General features: G+C 41.7%; 1 protein-coding gene across 4 annotated transcripts; it reads right to left on the bottom strand.

The window, feature by feature from the left end:
- Positions 1–969: 969 nt before the first annotated feature.
- Positions 970–23,379, bottom strand: LOC137296954 (EGF domain-specific O-linked N-acetylglucosamine transferase-like). 4 transcript variants are annotated; one of them, XM_067828876.1, is made up of 17 exons: positions 23,204–23,379; positions 19,877–20,063; positions 18,767–18,864; positions 18,054–18,171; positions 14,372–14,472; positions 12,912–13,016; positions 11,603–11,709; positions 10,386–10,489; positions 9,003–9,092; positions 7,691–7,762; positions 6,105–6,191; positions 4,099–4,167; positions 3,684–3,742; positions 3,346–3,373; positions 2,556–2,647; positions 1,845–1,947; positions 970–1,189 (listed from the first exon to the last, which is right to left on the bottom strand). In XM_067828876.1, the coding sequence occupies exons 2-17, from the start codon at positions 20,060–20,062 to the stop codon at positions 1,022–1,024; spliced, it is 1,587 nt and encodes a 528-aa protein (XP_067684977.1). In that variant the 5' UTR covers position 20,063; positions 23,204–23,379; the 3' UTR covers positions 970–1,021. The 4 variants fall into 4 exon arrangements, with proteins under 4 accessions (XP_067684977.1, XP_067684976.1, XP_067684978.1 ...); XM_067828875.1 differs by lacking the exon at positions 23,204–23,379 and adding an exon at positions 20,666–20,949; XM_067828877.1 differs by lacking the exon at positions 23,204–23,379 and adding an exon at positions 20,666–20,938 and having other exon boundaries at positions 9,003–9,065.
- Positions 23,380–26,220: the final 2,841 nt, after the last annotated feature.

The following is a 26,220-nucleotide window of genomic DNA, read 5'->3' as shown; positions in this document are numbered from 1 at the left end:
AGGTTGGGGGACACAAGAAACGGGATTAATATCCCAACTGGGGAACCAACCAAATATTTCGTTATTCAAATATAATGTCTTGCAGTATCACGCTGACAGTGCATGGTTTAGTTTAAAACCTCATATACCTTGTAAAAAATTGTGTTTATGTTTCGTAAAAAATATTTTTGAAAATATTATTAATTGCATAGGAGTTTGTTCTTCTTTTAATAAAAAATACCAAGACCACGTGCCACGCACTCAACTGTTTTCACTTGGAAATTCATCCATGTAATACATGCACATTTAGCATAGTTTGATTGTTATTGATCTGTTAATGGGGAAATACATATCAGTTTGTCATCGCATGCACATGGTATGTGCATGTGTTGTTACTGATCATGCAATTTGTATTGCAGTTGATCAGTCACTGGAGCTCTCTGGATGTCCATGCCTCGTCTTGTCTCGAATGTCCAGATATCTCGAAGTTATAACACGATTCCGATGGGTGCGAGATCCATTTCGGCTGCTATGAACTGATTCCAAACTGTGCAACGCCAGATGCACCGCATATGATCATGTAACATAGCATACCAATCATATTTAATGACATATATTGGTGTGATTTATGTGATTAGGCCTCGGGGGTGAGTTTACGCCGCTTTTAGCAGTCACATCAATCTCATAGCGGGGGACACCAAAAATGGGTCTCACATGCTGTACATTGCATGTGGGGAATCGAACCTGGATCTTCAGCATAAAGAACAAACGCATTAACGGCTAGGCTAACTCACCGCCCAGAGTAAGTCGCACAGAATTATTTTGGGCGGTTGTGTTTGACTGAAGGTCGAAGGTGGTGTTGTGCCATTTTATAGTCACATGAATGGAAATACTTCGAGCACGGATTCCTGACCCAATGCGCCATTGAAAATCGCTCCAAGAACAGTGTCCCATTACGTTTGCATTCAAACACGATCACCATTCGTTGAATACTATTTCACAAAAGCAAATATATTCTACTATTATAACAGTGTGTCAACAATCATAATTCCTCTTTATGAATATGTTTAGAGTTCTCTTCCCCTGCTGAAACGAATGCATGATGGGACGTCACGTGATCTGCTGCCCTGCGAACAAGTCGAAGCGTTTCATGTGGGTCAAACTCATAGTCGACAAACTTTGCCATGGCACCTCCTTTGTAGGCATCGTCCTGTTAGAAAAAAGATACATCGGTGAGATATACTGTTAATGAAAAGTAGCAGTATTGCAGGATAATGTTTCTTATGCATTGAATAGGTATGCTTCACGACAATGAAAAGCCGCCTTCAACATTTATTTCTTTGCCCATCGCTATAACTGAAAGCCGAACGATAAAACGGGAACCTGAAAAGTACCACTTTCCAAACAAAACTACATACTTTGGCAATAATGCTGTTTTTCGAGGTGTTTTGCACGAATCGTTTTTCTTTCTTGTGTTTTTAGAATAGAATATGCTGCTGTGATAGTGGGTGAGTATGGTTTTACGCCAGTAATATCACAGCATGGGACACTGAAAACGGGCTTCACATGCTGTACCCATGTGGGGAATCGAACTCGGATCTTCGACGTGACCAGCGAACACTTGCCTCTGTATGAATTAATGCATGAATGTCTGAAGACAGCAGATACCCCGTCTGACGTTAAAGGGACCGCAATTCGCCACTGGATGACACGCCTCTTGTTGGCGTGCCCGGAACCAATAACAGCGGGATCAAATAATGGCATGTCATCATCATGCACAGACGAAACATATTTCAACCATGTTCTTCCCTGTTTAAGGTCTTAGGGTCTAAAGACCATATCGGAGCTAACCGGAATCAACTCACCACTTTGATTGTCTTTAGCTTGTCCATGTTTTCCCATGTCATGTATTTAATCCCTCGTAAGCGGGCAAGATTGAGATAGCAAGGTGCGTCCTCGCAATTGTAACTGAAAATGAGGAAATCCGTATGAGAATATGTTAAAAAGAGCCATCGATCAATGCAGTGATTTGGTTGGGTCCACCTTTCATCTGAACTGGTTCCTCTCCGTGAGAACGCTCCACCATCGAGTGAGTGAGTTTAGTATTTAGAAATAGTTCAGCAATATCACGACAAGGGAACACCAGAAATGAGATTAACACATTGCACCCATGTGGGGAATCGAACTCATGTCTTCGGCGTGACGAGTGAACGCTCCATCCACCAGGCTACCCAACCGCCCCGCTCCATCTCTGGAGTGGTGTGAATATACATCCTTTATTTACACGCAACATTTTCTGCAAAGTTTATATGCCCATAGCCATGTGGCTGTTGTAATCTATTTGACAGCCGAGTGATCAAGAGCAGTAGCAGCCATCTGCGCAGCCATCTGCGCAGCTGAGATACGATGACATGCGTCAACCAAACAGGCGAGCCTGACCATCCGATCCTGCTTCTTACGACAAGCATGGGTTGCTTAAGACCAGCTGGGATCGGATGTTCACGGGTCACGTGAAGAAGCGAGTTGTGACTACTTACTAAATCTGTTTTATCATTCTGTAAATCTGAGTGACTTACATTTCAAACACCACCGCCCAGTCGGGTAGAAACAGCATGTGCGTCAAACCAGCGCCGTGGATACCGATGAGGATGTCAGTGTTGTGGGAGATCTGAAAAAGAAATGAAAATTAGATTTGCAAAACGTTTCAGTCAATTTTATATTGAGCTGATATAACCATCTCTTCAGGGTGGATAGTAATATAACAATATTGATCTTCGAACTTCATGACATGAAGTTAAAAGTGTGTACATGTATTTGCTGAAGATTTTTCTTTGGTGGGCTGGTTCGGTTTTACTAATGAACTACATTTGTAGTACAATGGTGCGGCATGTCAGTTACACTTTCTGCTACATCTGGTAAATTAAAGATAAAGGCTATGTTACAAATCTAATATCCACTCGGGCGGTGGGGTACCTCGCGGTTAATGCGTTCGTCCGTCATGCTGAAGACACGGGTTCGATTCCTCATATTGGATCAATATGTGAGGTCCATTTACGGTGGCCCCCACATAATATTGCTGGAATATCGCTAAAAGCGACTTAAAACTAAACTCACTCGCTAATGTCCAGTCGTTTCAGCGTTCTTATTATCACGAACAATCAATTATAATCTGAATTGCGCTATTCGTCATGAAATGCGATGGTTTTACGCCGCTTTTATAGCAATATGTGTGCAAGATCACGGCTGTGAACATTGCGTAATGTACAGTTTGGCTTGTCAAAAAGGGATATTAGTTTGTTTGAAACTCAAGGACAGGAGTAAAGCATTTTCATGAAACCATTTTCATATAACTGGAAGTGTCATTACCTCTAATTGCTTCGGGAACGGTATATGTCTGAAAAAAAAGAAAGATATGTGGCAAATATAAAGAGTCTTGCATGATGTATGGGTGTTTGCGTGTTGTTTAACGATGTCCCAGCTATATAGCAGGGTCGAGTCTGAACTTGACAATCCAGTGATTAACAGCAGGAACATCGATTTACCAAATTTGGATACTACGACGTGTCACCTAGGTCAGCGAGCAAGCATGGGTTGCTGAAGACCTTTTCTAATACCGACCTGGTGGGATACGTCAAGAAACTGTTTTGTGGAATGTCTTGTCACCTGTTTTGAAATCATATTCTGTTGTAAAAGTAAAATCTCACCTGTTGTAGTCAACTACCTTCACGTCAAGGTCGGGGTGACTGTTCAGGGCGGATTCCAACTTGAACGAATTAAAATATAACTTAAATAGTTACCTTACTATAACGCAGCATAGACTCATCACCCTGTTGAGGCTAGGAGGTATTACTGATTATCCATTCCTCATTACTGAATGCGCCATAGTCAACCCTAGTCCAGCTATAGATCACAGCGACCTATACATAATTCTATCAGACCACGGAAACCACTTGGTCACAGTGACCTGCAGTTCCCTCTGTCAATTTTGTTCCCTAGGGGAACCTTACTATAATTAGTGTAGAGACATGTTTATAGTAGCAGTAACATTACCATAATCATGATTATCATCATATTATCACCATCACGTCATCATTATCATCAACAACAAGAACGACCTACCTTGTCTATGTTCCGTATCTTCCTGTACCTGGTGTTTCGTGACATGAAAGTCACACGTACTTTCCTCACCTGTTAACGAAGAAGGGATTATCGGGTACGCTTTGGGTAGAACTACAAGTCGATGCCGTGCACACCTAAGTTATAATACATGCATTTAGGTATTTTAAGACGCGTGATTGTTTCTATCATACTTCACAAGGTGCGGTGCAACTGTGCACTTACGTGTCACACGCTACACTTGTAATGGTGGATTCTAAGTTATTGGCAATTAAATGTCTGTATTTAAAACGCACAGTGTCACACATTTTCGACAATAGTTTGGCCAACATTATATATATTGGAGCATATGAATTCACTTTGATGAAATAAGAGACTTCCTATACCTGTTATCGATAACTGAAACGTCGAGGCGAACACCTTCCAAACAGACCACCTGACAAAATGGAATGTTAATAATTGCTCCGTACATCGAAAACTGGCGTTCGCGGTGTTGTCGAACCTTTGTGGAACTGGTTTCAATCACAATTTGCGCATATGTTTTGACACCAAACATTAGCATCACTGTGTCTGGGGCTTACACCTGTCTACTAAGAAGTTATATGTTATTTGTAAATAGAGCTCCAAGGGACATAACTCTATGTGGTTCGCTTGAAAGCGGAAGCGGCCTCGAGAGTCGTTGCATTAATTCGAACTCTTGAATTTGATTTAGTGATCTAAATACCTAATTTTGTAATCTAAGTACGTAATTTTGGAATAAATATATGGACGGCTGATTGTATTATTGAGAGAAACGCAGTATTTGTATTTAGAGAAGTGTGGTGTGAAATAGCGGTTTTAGCATTGGTGGATCTGAAGTTGGAGCAAATGTATTGACATCAAACACTTTAACTTACGCAAGAATACATGTTTTAGATGTACACAGAGCAATTACAAACAGAATCCGGAATCTATTACGTTTCGGCGCAATAGCCTCTATCCCTTAAGGCCGGGGATCTTGGGCATGTTCTTCGCGTCGTATACTTTCACAACTGTCGCATGCTTGTATCGGTGTAATAACGAGCACTGCCCACGTGCACTCAGTTATTATGGAACACACCTGATGTTGATCACGTTGTGAGTCTGCTGTTGCATGAGGTGATGTGCTCAACTGCCGAGTCAGCTCGTTGTGGTGTCGCCTCGTCATTCGTAACTACTCGTCCCTTTCCGTAACCAGGGTACGAAATGGGACGTGTTACATGTTTACTCTTGCACTATATATTAGTGTGTTCGTCAACCACAGCCCCTTGAAGATCCAGATTAAAACTTGGCCCACTTGCACGAAGCGATCTTAGCGCTACAGTGATTGTAACTCCCATTCTTCAACATAGGCTTAAGACAGTCGTAGCGCTAAGATCGCTTTGTGCAAGTGGGCCCTAGTCTTTAGCAATCCATGTTTGTCGATCATTTAGAGGCTGCTGCCACATAGCTGTGATATGGTACGGGTTGCTACCCTGCCTGGTGTTTGGGATAAAGGACATAAGACAAAGCTCTGTTCGGAGTCAGTGTCCTGTGCCTGAGTGGGATATCTGGGTTAATTTGCCACAGTATATATACCAGTGGGCTAGTACTCAAAACAATATTAGTTCGGATAATCACAAGCAGCTACGCTAACGTAGAGCTGCTGATGAGGCGTAAATCAACATCCACTCACTCAAATATATAGGGACTGAGATCATGCTGACTAGTGACTAGTATCAGACAAACTAGCGGTTGGCAATGTGAGCACGTTTCCACACTGGAGCACACAATCTGAATCATTCTTGAGGTAGGTGTGTGGTCCAGCGAACCCAGAACGAATCACCCTATTAACCCATTTCAGTCGGTGTCTCCGGCGCAGACAATTCAAACTGGCGTATGGTTTTGTATAGATTGTTTTGTGCGTACACCTGTATAGAGGAGAATGTGTACGTGCGCGTGTGCGTGTGCGTGTGCGTGTGCGTGTGTGTCTGTGAGACTGTTTGACGTACCAGAGGTCCGTGTTGACGTATCCCCAGTCTGTGGAGGATATGTTGGGAGAACGCCCTCATTAATCCGCTATTGTAGCAGTTATTTACCTGGAAAACAGTGGGAAAATTAAAGGACTATTCTACAGATACAAGACGCGGTGGGGTAGCCTAGTGGTTAAAGCGTTCGCTCGTCACGCCGAAGATCCAGGTTCGATTCCAAACACATAACATGTGTGAAGCCCATTTACGGTGTCCCTTCACCGCGATATTGAAGAAATCTTGCTAAAAGAAGCATAAACCTTGTTTCAAATACATACATAATTAGAAGTATATATGTCTTGACAACAGCAAACTGTAAGCAAAAGTATACATACATTTGAATATTTGATGTGATAAATTGCTTGTTTATAGTTACTGAGTGTAATATTCCCTCTTAAAGTCCGCGATGGTGGAGCGGTTGACAATAACAATTCTTTCCTAATATAGAAACATTCCGTGGATTTAAAGTTCAAATTCCGATAAAAACAAATCCCTAACATTATTCATTATCAAATTATTGTGGATAATCCATCTTTGGTTTTAAACGCAGTTATTTTAATAAGCATTTATTTTGACTTGAAAGTACTACTACTTCATCCATCCATCATTCATTCATTCATCTGCTTGTCCCTGCAGTCTGTCACATTTTCTTCACACACTATATCAAGGTGGAAAACGAACCTGGGTCTTATGCGTGACGAGCGAACCCTTTAAGCACTAGATTACCCTAACCGCCTCTACAGTGAGTGAGGAAGCTTGGTTTTAAGCCGCTTTTAGCTATATTCAATGAATATCACGGGACATCTGAAAAGGGCTTCACATATTGTACCCATGTGGGAAATCGAATTCGGGTCTTCTGTATGATGAGCGAATGCTTTAACAACTTGGTTACACCCCCGCCGCACATAGAACGAACCAGGTCACCAAGAACTCGCAACATTGCGCTAATTGTTGCCTCCTACGACAAAGCGGAGGTTGTTGTGGGCTTTGCATCTCAACGAGGTCACATATATGTTATATGGGGTCACACATATCAAAGCGTTAGTCACAGGTTAAAAGCAGGGACGCTGCCGTCTTTACAGAACTACACCCTCCGGGCCATGCAGGGCATTGGACCGCGACCACGGGTACTCCCAGAAATAAAAAAATTGAATGGGCTATAGAATTAAACATACATTTTCTGTTACTTCCAACATAACAGTGTTCAAACATTGAGAGACATGCTGTGACGAAATGATCTAAGTTGGAGTTGGACATCTGCCAAGCAAACATAGGCTTTAAGCGTGAGTGAGTATGGTTTTACGCCGCTTTTAGCAATATTCCAGCAATATCACGGCAAGGGACATCAGATATGGACTTCACACATTTTACCCATGTGGGGAATAGAACCTGGGTCTTTGGCGTGACAAACAAACACTTTAAGTGCTGGCGAGCGACGCTATCCAACCGCCATGTCTAATTTTAGGGAAAAACAGGAGCTAAAATGATTATAGATCGTCTTAGCACTGTGAATCCGCGATTTCAGTAATCCTCAGCAAGTGTTCTACAAAGATGCAGTATGTACTCACGGGTCGAAGGGCGTAGAAAAGTCCCTGTGTCATCCGGGCCAGGAAAGAAAAGATCGCGTCCTTGAAACAAACCTGAAATATTACATTTAAGAGGTGACTGCCATGTTTAATGTGGAAGCTGAGTGAGTATTGTTTTACAATGTCTTCTGTCTTATACCAGCAATATCTGGGGACGCTAGTAATAGGCTTTCACATATTGTCACTATGTAGGGAATCGAGCCAAGGTCGGTATGGCGTCATATGTATGTAGCATTGTTCCCTCCAACCCAAATTAACAGGCAAACCCCAAACAATTTTTTTCGATAGGAATTACAACAGGAAACATGAATATGTCATTTCATCAGTTACATCTAATCAGGTTTCTCTTGAAAATCCCATCACCCAATAATGTTAACGGATAAATGACATGATGATGAAAGGATTGAATAAAACAACTAGCTGCAGAAACTGCATTCATACGAAGAATCAAACCCGGGGTGATGAAGAATAACTTATGAACTGCATTGAATGAATAAGAAAGGTATTTACATCCATGTTCGTTGTGACGAAAAAGAAAAGTTCTAATAATAAAAATGGCGACGAACATATATCGCCACATAGAAACTGCAGAGATGCATGTTATATTTGGGATTCCACTTCATCAGTGAAATTGAGATTCCAATTCTTTTGTTGTGTTGAGTTCCATCATGATTCGAACCCACATCCTCAGAATCAGGCACTTCAAGCCAGCACACAAAGTCAGCCGTCTAGCCCACTTGGCCACCGCGGCTTCCAAGACGATGAAAGTCAGACAACTGGTAGCTGGGTATTCTAGACAAATGTTTTTGTGTACCCCTCTGAGAAGTGTAAATTGGCACGACTCTCACGATCGAAAACTATGAACACACAATGCCATTTAGACAGTGGTCAAACGTAACACGTTATATTGGAGGTAGAGGACAGTTTCTCACACTTTTGTCGAGCCTCGATCTGGACCTCCGGTTGTTCTACGCCAACTCGTCAACGGTATTTATTCGTTTTGTGTATAAAATTCATTCAAGAAAAACAAAGCGTTTTAAAGCGAAACCTCTTTCGTTTCAGTAAGCTGAAAACAGAGAAATTTTACGACCGGACGCTATCAGGTTTTCCAACACACGATAGTATATATTAATCAAGTGACAAATCAATATTGATCACGTGACGAGTTAAAAAAACGTGATCACTGTCAATCACGTGATGTAATTGTCAAATGAAATGTGATGTTTCGTAGAAATGTGATATTCTCAATAGATGTATATGAAAACCATTTCTCATCGTACATAAGGGCACTCACTCTTTTCCCTTCCAGGTCCACCAGCATAAGGCGTGGATGGTCAGTAAACGCGTGCCATGTTTCCTGGAAGAGTTCCATGTACTTACGAGACTACAACGAGAAGACAGGTTACATGCTTTCAAGAAGTTCAGCTATGAATTATCAAGAGTATGTTTTGGCCAAGCTGACTGACTGAGTAAGTTGGATGCAATACTGCCTTTTAGCTGTGTTTCTGCGGACGTGGGTAGAGTTAGTGAGTTTAGTTTTACGTCGCACTCAGCACTATTCAAGCTATATGTCGTAAATAATCGAGTCTGGTCTAGGCAACCTAGCGATCAACAGCATCAGCATCGATCTACCCAATTGAAAAGGTGGGAAGGTCAGAAGTGACGCAGGTCTCAGAGGATTTTCACTCTAGTGAAACCTGCGAGTTCAGGTGTGGTCGTGACAAATCTTGAAACATGATCGAAGTGAGCCTGGATTCGAAGATAGATAAGCCATTAGATGTGATATTAGATATGTCGTTAGATGAGCTATTAGATAAGCCATTAGATGTGATATTAGATATGTCATTAGATGTGGCGTTAGATAAGCCATTAGATGTGGCATCAGATATGTCGTTAGATGACCATTAGACATGTCGTTAGATGACCATTAGATATGTCGATAGATGTGGCATTAGATAAGCCATTCGATGTGGCATCAGATATGTCGTTAGATGACCATTAGATATGTCGTTAGATGACCATTAGATATGTCGTTAGATGACCATTAGCTATGTCGTTAGATGAGCCGTTAGATAAGCCATTAAATATGGCATATTTGAAGAGCTGAGTTAGAAGCGGTCGTAAGCAAGCTACGTTTCTCATAACTAACCGGATGGTTATCTCCATTAAACCTGCGACGTTCAAACCGAGTCACGTGAGTGGCCAGTGCTGAGAAGAGGCCATGAAAGGCGATAGGGTGCCATAAGTCTAGTGAAGACCGTACAGCGGTCCAGGTTTGAATGCAGCTGCATCACAAATTTCTCAGCAGAAATAAGATTTCAAGATGTCATAAAATATTAATTGAAATAAAATCGATTTTAAAATAAAACAAATGGGTTTATTATATACCCATGCTATAGTTATTGTAATCCCTAGCAAGATCTAAGGGGCGACAATTATGAACATGAGGATTAGCTGAGAGTTGGAGTGAGCGAGTGAGTGAATGAGTGAGTGAGTTGGGATTTCCGCCACTTTTAGACACATTCCGGCAATATCACGGCAGGAGACACCAGAAATGGGATTCACACATTGTACCCATGAGGGGAATCGAACCCGGATCTTCAGCGTGACGAGCGAACGCTTTAACCAGTGGACTACCCCCACAACTCCGACGTTAAACAAACAAAGACATACTTACCGTGTCCCACACAAATATGTTGACGTCAGTGGAGAAGGAGTTGTTGAGATGCTGACTGATATAGAGGTTGACGAAGTCGCAGAAGTGGTGGAACATGTTCCCACCTGAAATGCAATATTGATGTTCCTGTCGTTGAACCAACACTACACACTCGGACGCTTATCATCGAGAATCCCAATGAGTCTCGTGGAGTTCACGGGTTGGTTTGTTTCGCACGTACAATATACTCCGGTTATTACGAACTCAAAGGGACCAGTGATTTTAGTTCGGTATAACAGTAGTTCTGTTAAACAGTTGTGAGTCCACTGTTCTTGCTGAATCTTACTCACTCAATGATCCATGAAGATCCGGGTTACAATTTGTCTTCAGTAATCTATGCGTGTCGTTAGTGGCGACTAACGGGATCGGGGATCAGGCTCGCTCACTCACTCACTCACTCACTCACTCACTTTCTTCACACTAGACCAGCCAGTAGACCAGGCACAAACAACCAAAATGAAGTCCTACATTATGACAGTCGAACAGAGTACAATGGAATACGCGTATATCGAACTCGCTCATGTCGAACTGACGAATGTAACGAATTGGTTGTTTGGGGTTTCATTCAACGCAGCTGCTAACGGTATGATTCAAAGTGAGAAAAATGATCCGTTATCACGAACAAAAATTTATGATCCCTTTAAATTAGTTTTAACCTTAGTTTACTATGCAGAAATTCTTCGAATTTGCTCATGCTATTTTCTAATCCATGACAGAAGCAGCACATATACCCTTGAAAAAAAGTAACGGAACCTGAACTTTGAAGTCTGGCAGAAAGAAAACCCATTGAGGAACGTTAGGATGGAATGTATGGGGTGTCATTGTGAATCTTGACGTTTTTCAGACAGGTCGATAAATCACTATAGATCATTTTTCCGGTATTTTTCTTGCATCTGTGCATGGTCAGGGTTTTCAGGGTCAAATCACACACTACTGACTGAAAATTGTAAACCTGAAATTTTCATCTTATAATCCAGTCACCTAACAAGGGGGATAACTGAACGAACAGCTTTGCTTTGAATGAAATCCATATGGTGATGCAGTCTCTAAACATCCATTAATATTATTGCATCAACACTGATTCAAGCTCACATATCTCCCAATATCGGCAATCGTACATTGAAAGGACAGTTCCCCTACATTTTTTAAGGGTGTATGACCAACAACCGTTCACTCACCTGCGTCAAGTTTTATAATGAACGTTGGTTTGTCGATAATGACGTCACACTTGCCGGATTTTAATGGGCGAGAAGTAAGTGAGGTGAAGTGCTCAATTTCATGATACCTGTGTTGAGAAAACAATCAACTTGTATGGATCTAGTAATGTTTGATGTAAGGCCGCTTTGGCATGGAGGCCTCGAGGGGTCATCGCTCTCTCGCTTTCAGTTGCGGCCGCGAGAGAAGGCCAAAATACCATAACAGAGACCAGTTTCCGCCTTCGACGAAGTTCCGTTTCAACATTTTTCTTCGGCCTTATTTTCCTCGTACTATTCATGTGAGTTTTAACTAGAATAATCACCTGATACAGTTCACAGATCGATGACGTAAATGCACCTGGAGTAATTGATGTTCATGTTGTTGATCACTGGATTGTCTGGTCCAGATTCGATTATTTACAGACCGCAGCCATATAACTGGAATATTGCTGGGTGTAGTGTAAAACAACAGCCAACAAAGCAAATCCACCCGGAGTACTATGCAGTAGCGTACATAACCATGGGTGCTGGTGATCTATAGCTCATTTACATATCGCATCGTTTTGACAAGTATATTTTAGTGATTACATACATTTCCTCTTTGTGATACTCCTTCCTCTCCTTTCCTGTGACCGAGAACAGCTGGAGAATTGCTGTCTCAGTGTAAAGCAATATTCATCCATTCATTCCTGTCCTGTGTCGATACACGCACGCACGCACGCACGCACGCACGCACGCACGCACACACATATATATATATAATGAAAATATAGAAAAATGACAGTATGTATTACCTGTTTCAGTTACGACTATATAGATTTTCACTCACTCACTTGACAAAGTCGGCTGAAATTTCGTGGCTCTATCTTAAGTTCGCAACTGTAACAGTTTTGTCCCTTATATGTCCCTTTTGTTAACCAATGAAACTGATCCTCTCATGTCACTTGTATTTGCTTTAGACATATCACGAAATGCAGGGCTACAGTTTACCAGTTGATTTAGAAACTAATAGATCTGGAAACAGATGACTAACCGGATGTCGATTTCGTGTCTCGGCTGTGATTGGACTACCACAGACTTTTCGCCAGCCAGAACAGTTAAAAATTTCAGCCTATTTCGACATGGGTGCAAACTTTATAGTTGATCCATTCACTTGCGCAGAGAAGATGCGGTCAGTGTGCGGACAGCTGTAGCTAAGATCACAATGCTCGTTAGTCGACTGCCTGTTAGTACTCGTAGAAATCTGACCAGTGGTATGCAATCGTTAATGAAAAATAGCTGACATACTGACCAAGACGACAGGAATCCAGTATTGTCCTTCTGGGCGAGGAGGCCAGCCTTGTTCAGCCGGCAATGACCGCCAAGCTGACCACTCGTTAGGACGTCCTGGCGGTAGCTGGAGAAGTTTCACAAGTGTATTTGACATAATGTACATGGTGGGTCCAGGTGTGTGTGTGTGTGTGTGTGTGTGTGTGTGTGTGTGTGTGTGTGTGTGTGTGTGTGTATGTGTGTGTCTGTGTGTGTCTGTGTCTGTCTGTGTCTGTCTGTGCTTCTGTGTTTTTGTGTGTGTGTCTGTGTCTCTGTGTGTCTGTGTCTGTGTGTGACTGTGTGTGTATCTGTGTGTGTCTCTGCGTGCATGTGCGTGCGTGTGTGTGGTGTGTGGTGTGGTGTGGTGTGGTGTGTGTGTGTGTGTGTGTGTGTGTGTGTGTGTGACTGTGTGTGTGTGACTCTGTGTGTGTGTGTGTGTGTGTGTGTGTGTGTGTGTGTGTGTGTGTGTGTGTGTGTGCATGTTCAGGGGGGTTCTACCTTTTTTTAAAAAATGAATTAAGGCCACACTGAATGGTTTGGGTTCTGGGGTGTTTAGTCATCGGGATAAACAGAAATCGTGGAGTGTAGGCATCAGAAAATATTAAAAACAATAGAAAGGAACGGCTTGGGCGATAGGCACTTTGGAACCAAACCAATAAATCTTGATTCCCACGATGCGCCTATTCCCACGTTTATTTGGCGGCTTTTTTCGGGCTGTCTGAAGTTAAATACCTGCCTCCTACACATCGCAGTCAGGACTTGTCAACGTACTCCACAGCTTATATACATACAGCGGCACGTACATTTGTCTCGCATAACAGTATTGATATTTAGCGTTACTTAAGCAGTAACGATGGTGCTTACATGCTTTAAAAAAAACTGAGGATAACGACCACTTCACAAACCATTCAGCAGGCTGTAAAGATGTGCACATGGAAACAGACCAGTACGACAACATTACGTATGGGAACTTTCGAAATTTCTATAGCGTATTGAAACGTAAGCAAATATACCTGTAAGGTTGTTCAGTTAGGGAATGTTTCTGTCAGTCCTGTGAGTCTACCTGTGTGAAATGACCTGCCTATATCATATTTGGGATTTCACTTTCTTAGTAAAGTACAAATTCTAGTATTTTTTGGTTGAGTCCCATCCGCACCCTTAGTCAGGCTGGCGATTAGGTGCCTGACTCTGAGGATGCGGGTTCGAATCCCGTTCTAGAAAAAGTTCTAGAATTTGTGCTTTACTAAGAAAGTGAAATCCAAAATGGCATCGTGCTGAACAATGACCTGTCTGTCGTCATGTTTAACTAAACATTTACGGAATCCTAGAGGGCACATTGTCACGTTCTGTCATTCTAAAAACCAAGCAAAAAGAGACAAAATTAACACAAAGACAATGTCCCTACTTGGATTCCATAGTTAATTTTGCCACATGCAACTGTACCTCTTTCCCTGATCCGCCACGCCGGCTGTACGGAGGTCGATGTAGATGTTTGTTGCGCGGCAGTACTTTAAGCCATCCACGCACTCCAGTGACGAGTCACCCTGTAGGTGTAGAATACCTTATTACTCTCAAGGATATGTACTCATAGAGTGAGTGAGTGAGTGAGTTTAGTTTTACGCCGCACTCAGCAATATTCCAGCTATATGACACTCAGCTATATTCCAGCCTGTAAATAATCGAATCTGGACCAGACAATCCAGTGATCAACAACATGAGCATCAGTCTGCGCAATTGGGAACTGATGATATGTGTCTACCAAGTCAGCGAGTCTGACCACCCGATCCCGTTAGTCTCCTCTTACGACAAACATGGTCGCCTTTTATGGCAAGCATGGGTTGCTGAAGGCATATTCTACCCCGGGACCTTCACGGGTCTATACTTATAGAAACAAATACTGGAACACATGAATGTACAATTGTACAAACCTTGCACAATCCAGAATTCAAACCTTGTTAAGAAGCCTGGAAAAGAATATTGCAACACTTGTATTTTCATATGTTCCCTTATTCGTTTCAAAGGGTATTTTGTATTTTAGATATTTCTTCACATAAACATAGAACAGTGTTAACGTTACCAGAATATATATTCCTGTCGGTTCACGGCGACAGCTTCCTCGCGAGTTGGTGTACAGGTTTAGGTGAACGCCTGTATTGCCGGAAGTTGAGTTCGTCTTAGACTAATGCTTGGTCTCTGAATATACTAGTAATATATAGTATATAATATAATATATAGTAACAAACTAACTCATATAAATTGAAAAGGATCCCAAGGGAGACCAGAGGTCCTGAACATGAGGAACTCTAGACAGAGGGGGGGGCTTGGCACTGGGCGAAATAATGTGGTTCAGGGACTGTGAGACAGACCTGGATCGGCTGTACCTGTTGGGATTTAACGTCGCTTTCAGAGACATTCGTTAAAATGTGAGTGCGAGTGTGTGCGTCTCTATATATACTCAGGGTGGTTCGGGTTTTTTTTAATTTTTGTGTGGTGTAGTTGTTTTGTTTGGGTTTTTTGGTTTTTTGTGGTTGTTTTAAATGGTGTCAATATGGAAAATAACAAATTATGACGATTCTATGGTAAGTATTAAATTAAGTTTTTGTAAGTGATTCTGTCCCTTTGTTCATCTTTGTGTAAAGATAATGGTTTTTCGATAGTAATGGGTTTTTTTTATACGGACACCATAGTTTCGGAACCGTATTTTCATGAGTGCTTTTTGGTAGGTGTGTGTGTATGTGCGTATGTGATTGTGTGTGTGATTGTGTGTGTGAGTGTGTGTGTGTGTGTGTGTGGGAGAGAGAGAGAGAGAGAGAGAGCGTGTGTGTGTGTGTGTGTGTGTGTGAGAGAGAGAGAGAGTGTGTGTGTGTGTGAGAGAGAGAGTGTGTGTGTGTGTGTGTGTGTTGTGGGGTTTGTTTGTTTTGTTTTGGTTTTTTCTTTATTTAGAGCTCGGACTGGGTTCTGTGGGGAGGGTACGACAGCATACTTTTTTTTAACGTTTTGATCACGTTTCTGGTTTTTAGTCCAGAAAAGGGCCACACTTTACGGCATTCGTATTAAAGGATTCAGACAATCTGGGTGTATAAGTCAACATGCATGCTCCGACTTGATGACCGGCTTCGGTCCATGTGACACTGGGATTAATCGAACTCATGCACGAGACTTATTGCTGTAGCATGTTGTCCCGTAAACTGTGTGCACAGCTAAATACAAGCTGAACAATGATGGTCGCGGTGACCAAGTTCGACAGCTTGTGTTAATTGGACTTCGGTAACATATGTTGTCTGTGGTAGCCGTGGGCAGGTGGCCTTCAAATTATATCTCCCAGCAGTGTATGGGTACCCAGTAGGACAAGATTGAACAGTGTCGTTAATTCCTAGCGCATAACAGGCCTGTATTCCCCCAAGGGAGTCGAGAATGAAAATCGACTGCACACTGGTCCATATATCGTGTCAGTAACCTAGTGGGGCGGTGAGGTAGAAAGTAGACTAGTGGTTTTTAGTGTCCGCTCGTCAAGACGAAGACCTGGGTCATTTACGTATTGACAGTTTAAACTGGATATTAATACCTGCATAATTAAATTACATGACATCACCAGCTATCTATCAAAAGGGAAGATGAAATACTTAAAGGTATATTAATGGGGTATTATTTTATGATCATATGGATAACTTTATTTTCCTGTTTAATGTCCCTTAATTTCTTGTGTCCCCCGTCGTAGTAATGCTAGAAGTGGCGTAAAACATGACTCACTTATTTAGCTTTCTGATCCAGAATAATATAAACTGTTTTCTCTCTGTCCACAAACTGTTTTATGTCAAACAGAAATTTTGTCATAGATTCTCGCAGTAGGCACACGCTGTGGTCCATATGCCCTGTTTTTTATGTAAAAATAAAATAAAAATAAAATAAAAATTACTCACTAACGCACTCACTCGATAACTCGAGTGTTCACAGCATGAATGATGATGTGGATCTGACGTTACAAATATGCATAATTTTATCACCTTTATTGTCGTCGTTGTTGCTGTTAGATAACATATCGTGGCTTTGATGTCATTTATGAACTGACAGAATGATTAATATCGATCTGTCGTGTACAGAGAACGCCAGCTTCCTATATTCACCTGTTGCGAGATGCATGTCATGTTACCGTAAGCCATGAACTGTTTCAAGGCCTGCAGGTTGGTCCGACATGACGTTACCGCCATCACAAATGTTACGCATGAAAGCGATGTATCAGGTGTTCAGGGATTTGGCTGCATCAGATAATGGGACATCGATCACTAACAGGGTTTGATCAGGGTTGCAAACTTTAGGCCTGGGAAAACCGTCAGGTACGTTTATATGGACATGAGTGAGTGAGTCTGGTTTTACGCCGCTTTTAGCAATAGTCCAGCGGGGGACACTAGAAACTGGGCCTCACACATTGTACCCATGTTGGAATCGAACCCGGGTCTTCGGCGTGACGAACAAATTCATTACCCACTTGGCTACCCCAAAGTCCCTACGAAGTGCCAGACACTGCCCTAAAATCCATTATTCTAACGTGTGCCATGATGCGCCGTATTTGTTCAGCTGAGAATCTGAATTGCCTTTGCATGTGTTTGTGACGTGATACAGGTTGATCATAAATACTTAAACTCTGGTGTCAACACTATTTGATAGACATACATAAACAAGTAGTCTTGTCATTGTTTAAATTGTACAAAGATGGCCTTCGAAACCACGAGCTACAGCTTTGTAATATCAGTGCAATAATTACTCTTGCGAGAGTACATTTTTTAGCCGTTTTTAGCAAATGAGGCAATGTACCCTAGTGGAAAATCGAACCGGGCATTTGGCGTGCTGACCGATCTCTTTAACGACATGTCCTACCCATCACCCTGTAATTAATGCAGGACTCCTAACTATATATTAAATGAAGAAGACAGAAAATGACATTGAATATCTATAATCAACAAATGTATTCAGCCAGGGCGCTGGAGTGGTCTGGTGATTAAAGCGTGCGAGCGTCTCGGCGAGGTCCCGGGTTCAATTCTTCACGTAGGCCCCAGTAGTCAATCCCATGTATAATGCGTAAAATACAACCAATCAATATATTTTATGAAAGACATTAGGGAACAACCTGAGATTGTGGGTTGCAATAGGTCCTCAGGTTGTCTCTCCTCTCCTTAACGTAGCCAAAATCAGCTTGCTTCCAGAACATGTCTATATTCCTCTCCACCACTGAAGGTTGACCCCGTCTGTCGACAAAAAACATTCCAATATACATATTTTGTACGCAGCTGCAATTCCATTGGCTGGAGGACTGAGTCAAATGAGAATCGATACCCGAAAATCTTCTCGACGTTTTACTTTCATGCGTCCTGTGTGACCTTTTAGCGTATCGAATAATCACAACTCCCGCAAATGAGGAAACATGCATGCTCCATAGGTATCATACATATTAGTGTGAAATCTGACGTTTATAAAACAAATATGCGCATTGGAATTTGGCGATCATTTCTAGAAACAAAAATACAACGTAAATACTTTGAAAAGTGTTTGGTTTATGATTTACATGTCTCGAACATTGTGCACTTGTTTCCAAAACACCGGGGTGTTTACCCATCGCAGTTTTGATGGGCATATCATGAACATCAGGGTTGCGCCGCACTGCAACCAAAACACCACTACACAACAGAACACTGCATCACAACTACATTTTTTTTTCGCACTGACAATGCGAATATCATTGAGCAGTTTTGCAAATAACAGGTGTGGTTGACTTGGGATAGAAAGCCTATTAATCTTTTACAAGATTTCGTATTTTCCAAACTTGGATAACTTTCAGTTTACCTTGAGTTCTCATCGTCAGTGCACAAGGGCGTACTCATCCTCTCACCGGCTGGGCACCTGTCTTCGTATCCCCAGCATCTCTTTTTTTCCAGGGAGGACTGTCAAAACACAGCAAAACAGGCTTTATACACACGGACTGCTGGTTCGTGGTATTAAAACAAATATTAGACGTTTAAAACCACACCTACCCCTCCTGATTTGTAAATTCCCAAAATATAGACACCAATATCTTAGAAACCTTAAAGAACGACATTCCTGGTTAAGGGCACAACTGACTAGGATCATACTCTTAATTGATTTACTAAATGAGTCATTACTGTAAATACTGTTTTAATATCGTATCCTTGATTATGAAAATAATATTTGTTCTTTAGTTTTGATAACTACGACATGAGAAAAGGTGCTGAACAGAGTCTTCTTTTATCGTGACATGAACATGCGAATGTTCCCGATAGGTGCCGACTGTATCCGGCAGGGATAACTAATTAGGGATGTTCCATTTCAGCCGGGGCAGTTGACTGAAGTAATGTCCCTCATTAGTGTCTAAGGTAAGGGTTTCTGAGATATGGGTGTCTAAGTTTTGGGAGATAAATCTCTGATACTGCTACAGTTTATGTCATACCTGTGAAGTACTATACACGCTAACCGTTAGCTCATACGACACCTTGTACATATAGAAAAGACCCCTTTCGCATCCATAAGAAATCTCTCCTGAAGAAGAGTCAATTAATTTGGAGTAAATGGTCATGATCAAGTGTTTGTGAAACTCTATGAACTGATGATACCGGGTGTCCGCGAGAAGATGAGCGTATCCTGCATTACCAGTTGAACTCTTTGTAAATACATGCAAAGACTTGTCAGTTGTCCACCTGAATATTACCGGGAACAATATGTACAAGTCGAAAAGGTAATTTGATTTTTATCATGTACAAGTTGAAAGAGGTGATTTGATTTTACAGTTTAAATTATCAGTTCTGATGATACGGTAATTTGTTTGGGAAGCTGGTTCGAACTGAAAACCTGATGACACGAGGGGTTCGCGATTAGGTGACCTGCATCACCAGGGTAACCCGTCATAAACTCATAATCTCCAAGTTGTTTGTGCCTCACCTTATATGGACAGGTATCATCATCTTTACAACGCTGCTCCAAGTGAGGATTGTTCCTGAAGAAATAGGGCACGTGTTCCAGTGGGAGTCTCAGATCCCCCCAGTCACTGGCGCCCTCCACTGTCACAATCAACGCGAACGTCACAACCAGAGGAAGTAACCCGGACCAAGTGCATATAGTTCCCATTCTGTGAATTAAATACTTTTCTATAAAACAGGATCAAGGATAGATACTTCTACATTTCTACGTCGGATACAGGGGGATCAAGCGGCGAGTGAAGGGGAGGATCCCCACCCCACCCCAACTCCTTTTGTCCCGTAAGTTTATCAAATGACCATTGAAACTCTATTAGCTGTATTCGCCTTCATCAATCCGTCAGCCCGTCCATTCACCCATCCGGTCGCGCATTCGTTCATCCATCCATCCATCCATCCATCCATCCTGCATACAAGTGACCACCCGACCGCATTGGTTGACCAATTTCAACCGGATCTTCACGGGTATTCTAGGAGGTAGTGAGGGGGGTACTGAAACCCTCATGTCGAGGAATAATAGCTCTCCAGAAATGCCCCCAGAATATCTTCTATATAAGTGACTGGCCAGGACTGGCTAATCCCACATCATCATGGCCTTTATCCATATTCACTAATTCATTTAATAACGAGCTCTTTCATTACACCATTCTTTTAAACATGCATTATAAGATTTCACTATCCCACATGCTTCATACCTTTAAGAGAAGAAAATGTTTTTAAACGCATGCGGTCATGCAAAATCCCATCAGTTTACCTTGATATAAAGTCCAATTTCACATCCTTTAAACGCACTTCTGTAATTCGCTGTGCGTAATGGAATATGATCTAAGTATCCAGCATTCCAATCTTTTGCAATGTCACCGAAAATCCTGTGATATAAGTCGCTGTCACATCCTACCAGCATCTGAGCGCAGTGTTACAATCCAGCCACTTACTAACCTACCCAAACCTATCAGGGAGGCAGTGCACTGTTGTCGTAACACGCCCTTGCCCGCCAGCGGTGTGTGCAAATATTGTCGGCAAGTATATTGTATGGATCACATATTGTCGGTCAACTAGTTTATATAGATTTAAAGCTGCCCAGAAAGGTCGTATATACTTACGGTGAGATGCAACATTCTATTTTTTGTGTACAGAGGTTTATTCATGAATGTTTGCAGAGAGTAGTAAGTTGGCATTTTTCTCCCCGTGCTTGATTCTCACCATCTCACACACACACACCCTCTCTCTTGTCGTTCTCTCCCTCTCTCCCTCCTCTCTGTCGCTCTTGATCTTTTCACCACTCTCTCTCCCATCACTTGCTCTGTCCCTCCCCCACTCTCTCCCTTCTTCCTCCTCATCTTCTCTCTCTCTTTCACTCTCTCCACCCCTCTCTCTCTCCGTCTCTTCTCTCTCTCTTTCTTTGTCAAAAGACCAACGTAAACCGCCCGCAGAATGTGTGTGGTAGACGTCTCTCTATGGATTGTGCGGTGGCGTAATGGTTGAAACGAACGCTTGTTACGCAGAAGACACGAGTTCGATTCCCCACAATGACTCTCTCTTTCTTTCTTTCTCTCTCTCTCTCTCTCTCTCTCTCTCTCTCTCTCTCTCAGAACCGCTTTGCTGATGACCCCTGTAATATTGTTAAAATATTACGTTCCATCTATACAATGCAATGTCCATTTTGTCGATAAACAGATCAGCAGGTTTATAAGCCTTGTATGGACAGAGCTGGAATTTAAATCCTGATCAATATGAGAATTGTAGGAATTGTGCTGACAGTTGGCTTTGGCCTATTGTTCTGTGACAGGTCAAGAACTGAAGACTTATTGAACAATCAGATGTATTTACAATACTGACAGCGTCACAACCTCCACCACAAAAGCCCATAAACATATTTACATCAAGCAGTAGGCCACTCTCATAACAGCAGCGTAGCTTGGCCACGAAGCCTTACATCAAAGCAGCTAAACTATTTTCAGTATAAAGATTAAAATGTCAATAGCTCTTAATTTAGAGTTCAGGGTTAGTATAATACTTTCTCGAAATCTAAAATTGTTTAGTGTGCAGTAGAGATGACTATTAGCACAAACACATGGAAGGTCTGGGATCGAATCCCTACATTCTCTTTAGCCAAGATATTTATTGCTGGAACACAACGAAAACGGATTGTGAGGATTAGAGAATATCGACCTATATTTAGCCTTCATGTATATGTGTAAAGCCTCTACCGGAACTAATACCTTTAGTTCGTGAGGGGTTTTGTTTGTTTGGTGTTTTTGGGGATTTGGGTGTGTGTGTGTGTGTGGGGGGGGGGGGGGGGGGGATGTTAGGGTTTTTTTTTTGTTTTTTGTTTTGTTTTTGTTTTCATTTGCTGTTGTTTTGGGGGGTTTTCATCGTTGAAGGTGAATATAACCAAAGAAGGCCACTATGGACTGCAGTATTTGTAGACAGACAGACAGACAGACAGACAGACAGACAGACACGCACGCACGCACGCACGCACCCATACAGGTTTCATTATCCGCCGAAGTACAAGTTCAAAACACAACCCACCGTCGATTAAATATTTTCTGTCATTCATTTTGCCACAGTCAAACGCAGTTGAAAACTACCTACATTTTGACAGACAGTGTACATTCTTCATAAGTATACTTTTAGTCCGCTTTTAGCAATATTCCAGCAATATCACGGAGGGGACCACCAGAAATGAACATCACACATTGTACCCATCATCATCATCTTTGTTTATTTCAGTCTCACCTCGTATAAAATATATATATATATATATATAAAATACGAGGTGAGACTGATATATATATATATATATATATATACACATATACATATACATATATATATATATATATATACATACATACATACATACATACATACATACATACATACATACATACATACATACATACATACATACATACATACATACATACATACATATATATATATATATATTATACGAGGTGAGACTGAAATAAACATATACAAGTTCAATAAAATGTATACCGAGCCACCCATATCGGGTTATGAGAGCCTATGAAAAAAAACAAAAAAACAAAAAAACCGGGTCTACGGCGGGTACGAGTGAGTGAGTGAGTGAGTGAGTGAGTGAGTGAGTGAGTGAGTGAGTGAGTGAGTGAGTGAGTGAGTGAGTGAGTGAGTGAGTGAGTGTGTCACTTCGGCGTACCGGGCGAAAGCGTTGAATACTAATTCTACCCCACTACCCACGTGTCACATGAAACAGCAGATTCACATTCTACAAGATACGGAGATTCAGATATTATATTCTTACCTTAAATTCTACAAGCGCTGTATGTAATCTCTCAGTGTGGCTGATGATTTCTTTGATTAAAAAACCCAATCCTGTGATCTTGTTTCAGGTAAAGGATCACTAAATTTGATCTCTACCGCAGATGTTTATTGGAGACTTTGCGCAAGTACCATCGCGTCAGCTTGTCAAGAATCCTTATCTTTACGTAGACTACCAGCTGTATTGTTATTACACAATCCACGGTAAGGGCTTGTCAACATTACAATATGCCCCTTGCCGTGTTTAGTTCAACAACGTTGCTTGCAAGATATAGATCAATATACTGCACGTTATGAGGTTCTCATTTTCTGCTCGACATGGGCTTGTAGGAAATTTGCAGTTTGCCCTGAACGAGGATATTACAATTTCTCTCCAAAGGGAAATGTATGTAAAGGTGCGTGGTCAGAAGATAGATTAATAAACATACAGATAGATTAACGGATATGCACATTGTACACCGCACGTGTCAATACAGACTCTGTGGGCATATTCAGTATATGACAAAAATGGAAATAGGTGAGTGAATTTAGTTTTGTGCCGCTTTTTGCAATATTCCAGCAATATCACGGCGAGGGACCAGAAATGGACTTCATACGTTGTGCCTATGTGGGGAATCGAACCTAGGTCATAGGCGTGACAAGCAAACGCTTTAAGTACTATCTTACAAAACCGCCCTACTAGGGAATATAAACGCGTGCATGTTCATGCTTTGGTTTTTTCAATCAGAATGAAAACAGTACCTTTTGTCAGATTTTGTATAATGTGCGATATTGCTGCAAGCCATCGGATTTTGATTATTGTGGTAACCACAGGAATTATACCATTATAAATGTACATCATTTAAATATATGCCCGTCGACAATTACTGAAAAAGTTTCTGTAAATATTTCTCTCACGGTGAATCTGACAGTTAAATGGTGCTGTTAGTTAGAGGTTATTGTGATGATTTGAAACCTCTGACTGACAGACTCGAGGAAGTTTTTCACATTCAAGTTGGAATTCACTACAAAGATTAAGAGCACAAGCGATCCTGTTATCCTGGGGACCGTATTGGGCTGCACAGAGTTGCCTCCCTGACACTCCAGAAACCTGTGATTGCGAGTTCGAATCCCGGATCATATTCAGAAAAGTGGTAAATGGTTGAGAACTTCATTACTTTCGGTTTTATTCTCATTTGCCCTCTGATGTAGCGGGAATATTGCTGAAAGCATCGTTACTCTTGGGCTGGTTCCCCGCAACCTTTGCGCGTTGTCAGATTGCGATTAAGTTATACACTGCGATGTGAGAGACGGGTCCAGGCATCGATACACATAACTTGCGTACACAGTCAATATGAGAATTTTTAATGTCAGTCTCTGAACAAAGCAGCCTCGACAGCAGGATGATTTCAATATTCTTCAATATCCGTGTTAAAGTGTTCGCTAAACACCTGATTCCCTACGTGTGCACAATGTGTGAAGCTAATTTCTGGTGTCCCCCGCCGTGATATTGCTGGAATATTGCTAAACGCGGTGTAAAATCATACTCATTCACTCACCGATAGAAACAGATGAGTGGTCGTGCGTTATGCTCGAACCAGCAATATGGAAAATCAGCATTCATTACATCATTTATGATGTGTACTGCATTCTGCACAGGGAACAAAAGAGAATCCCGTTAGTGTTGATTGGCGTGCTACATAGTTCCGTATTCACTGCAAGTCTTAATCTGAACTTCGTAATTTGTCTCATGTATAAACGAAAAATATGATCCTATTCAAGTACGCTGCAGAGTAAACTGTCTAATCGGCAAAAACTGTTTTATCTAGATTTGTTTTATCATGATTCTTGAAAATGTTGTAGTTGTAGCAGCAGCAGCAGCAGCAGTAGTAGTAGTAGTAGTAGTAGTGGTGGTGGTGGTGGTGGTGGTGTTATTAGTAGCAGTTGCAGCAGCAGCAGTAGTAGTAGTAGTAGAATAGTAGTAGTAGTAGTAGTAGTAGTAGCAGCAGCAGTAGTAGTAGTAGCAGCAGCAGCAGCAGCAACAGCAGTAGTAGTAGAATAGTAGTAGTAGTAGTAGTAGAATAGTAGTAGCAGCAGCAGCAGTAGTAGTAGCAGCAGCAGCAGTAGTAGTAGTAGTAGTAGTAGCAGCAGCAGCAACAGCAGTAGTAGTAGAATAGTAGTAGTAGTAGTAGTAGAGTAGTAGTAGTAGCAGCAGCAGCAGCAGTAGTAGTAGAATAGTAGTAGTAGTCGCAGCAGCAGCAATAGTAGTAGTAGTAGCAGCAGTAGTAGTAGTAGTAACAGCAGCAACAGCAGCAATAGTAGCAGTAGTAGTAGTAGCAGCAGCAGCAGCAGCAGTAGTAGTAGTAGTAGCAGCAGCAGCAGCAACAGCAGTAGTAGTAGAATAGTAGTAGTAGTAGAATAGTAGTAGTAGTAGCAGCAGCAGCAACAACAACAGCAGTAGTAGTAGAATAGTAGTAGTAGTCGCAGCAGCAGCAATAGTAGTAGTAGTAGCAGCAGCAGTAGTAGTATTAGCAGCAGCAGCAGCAGCAGCAACAGCAGTAGTAGTAGAATAGTAGTAGTAGTAGAATAGTAGTAGTAGTAGCAGCAGCAGCAACAACAACAGCAGTAGTAGTAGAATAGTAGTAGTAGTCGCAGCAGCAGCAATAGTAGTAGTAGTAGCAGCAGCAGTAGTAGTATTAGCAGCAGCAGCAGCAGCAGCAGCAGCAGTAGTAGTAGTAGTAGTAGTAGCAGCAGCAGCAGTAGTAGTAGTAGTGGGGGGGGGGGGGGGTAGTAAAGACGCACATACGAACATTCATGCATATACGAGCGCATGCATACCCGCGTCACTATACGTGCAAACATTGAAATTTGCATTTCCAAGCTTCCCTCTACTATTGATATATGCCTATTTAGTTTATTAACTGCATTAACATAACAACAAAACGCTTGTGAGAAAACATGTGATCAATCACACAGATATTCAACACTCACTTATTATCTGTACGTCCTCGGATCATTCGG

The sequence above is a fragment of the Haliotis asinina genome, chromosome 9, assembly GCF_037392515.1.
Source record: "Haliotis asinina isolate JCU_RB_2024 chromosome 9, JCU_Hal_asi_v2, whole genome shotgun sequence".
In the NCBI taxonomy this organism is placed as follows: domain Eukaryota; kingdom Metazoa; phylum Mollusca; class Gastropoda; order Lepetellida; family Haliotidae; genus Haliotis; species Haliotis asinina.
The sequence above is the reverse complement of the archived record's forward strand: the minus strand, read 5'-3'. Positions and strand labels throughout refer to the sequence as shown.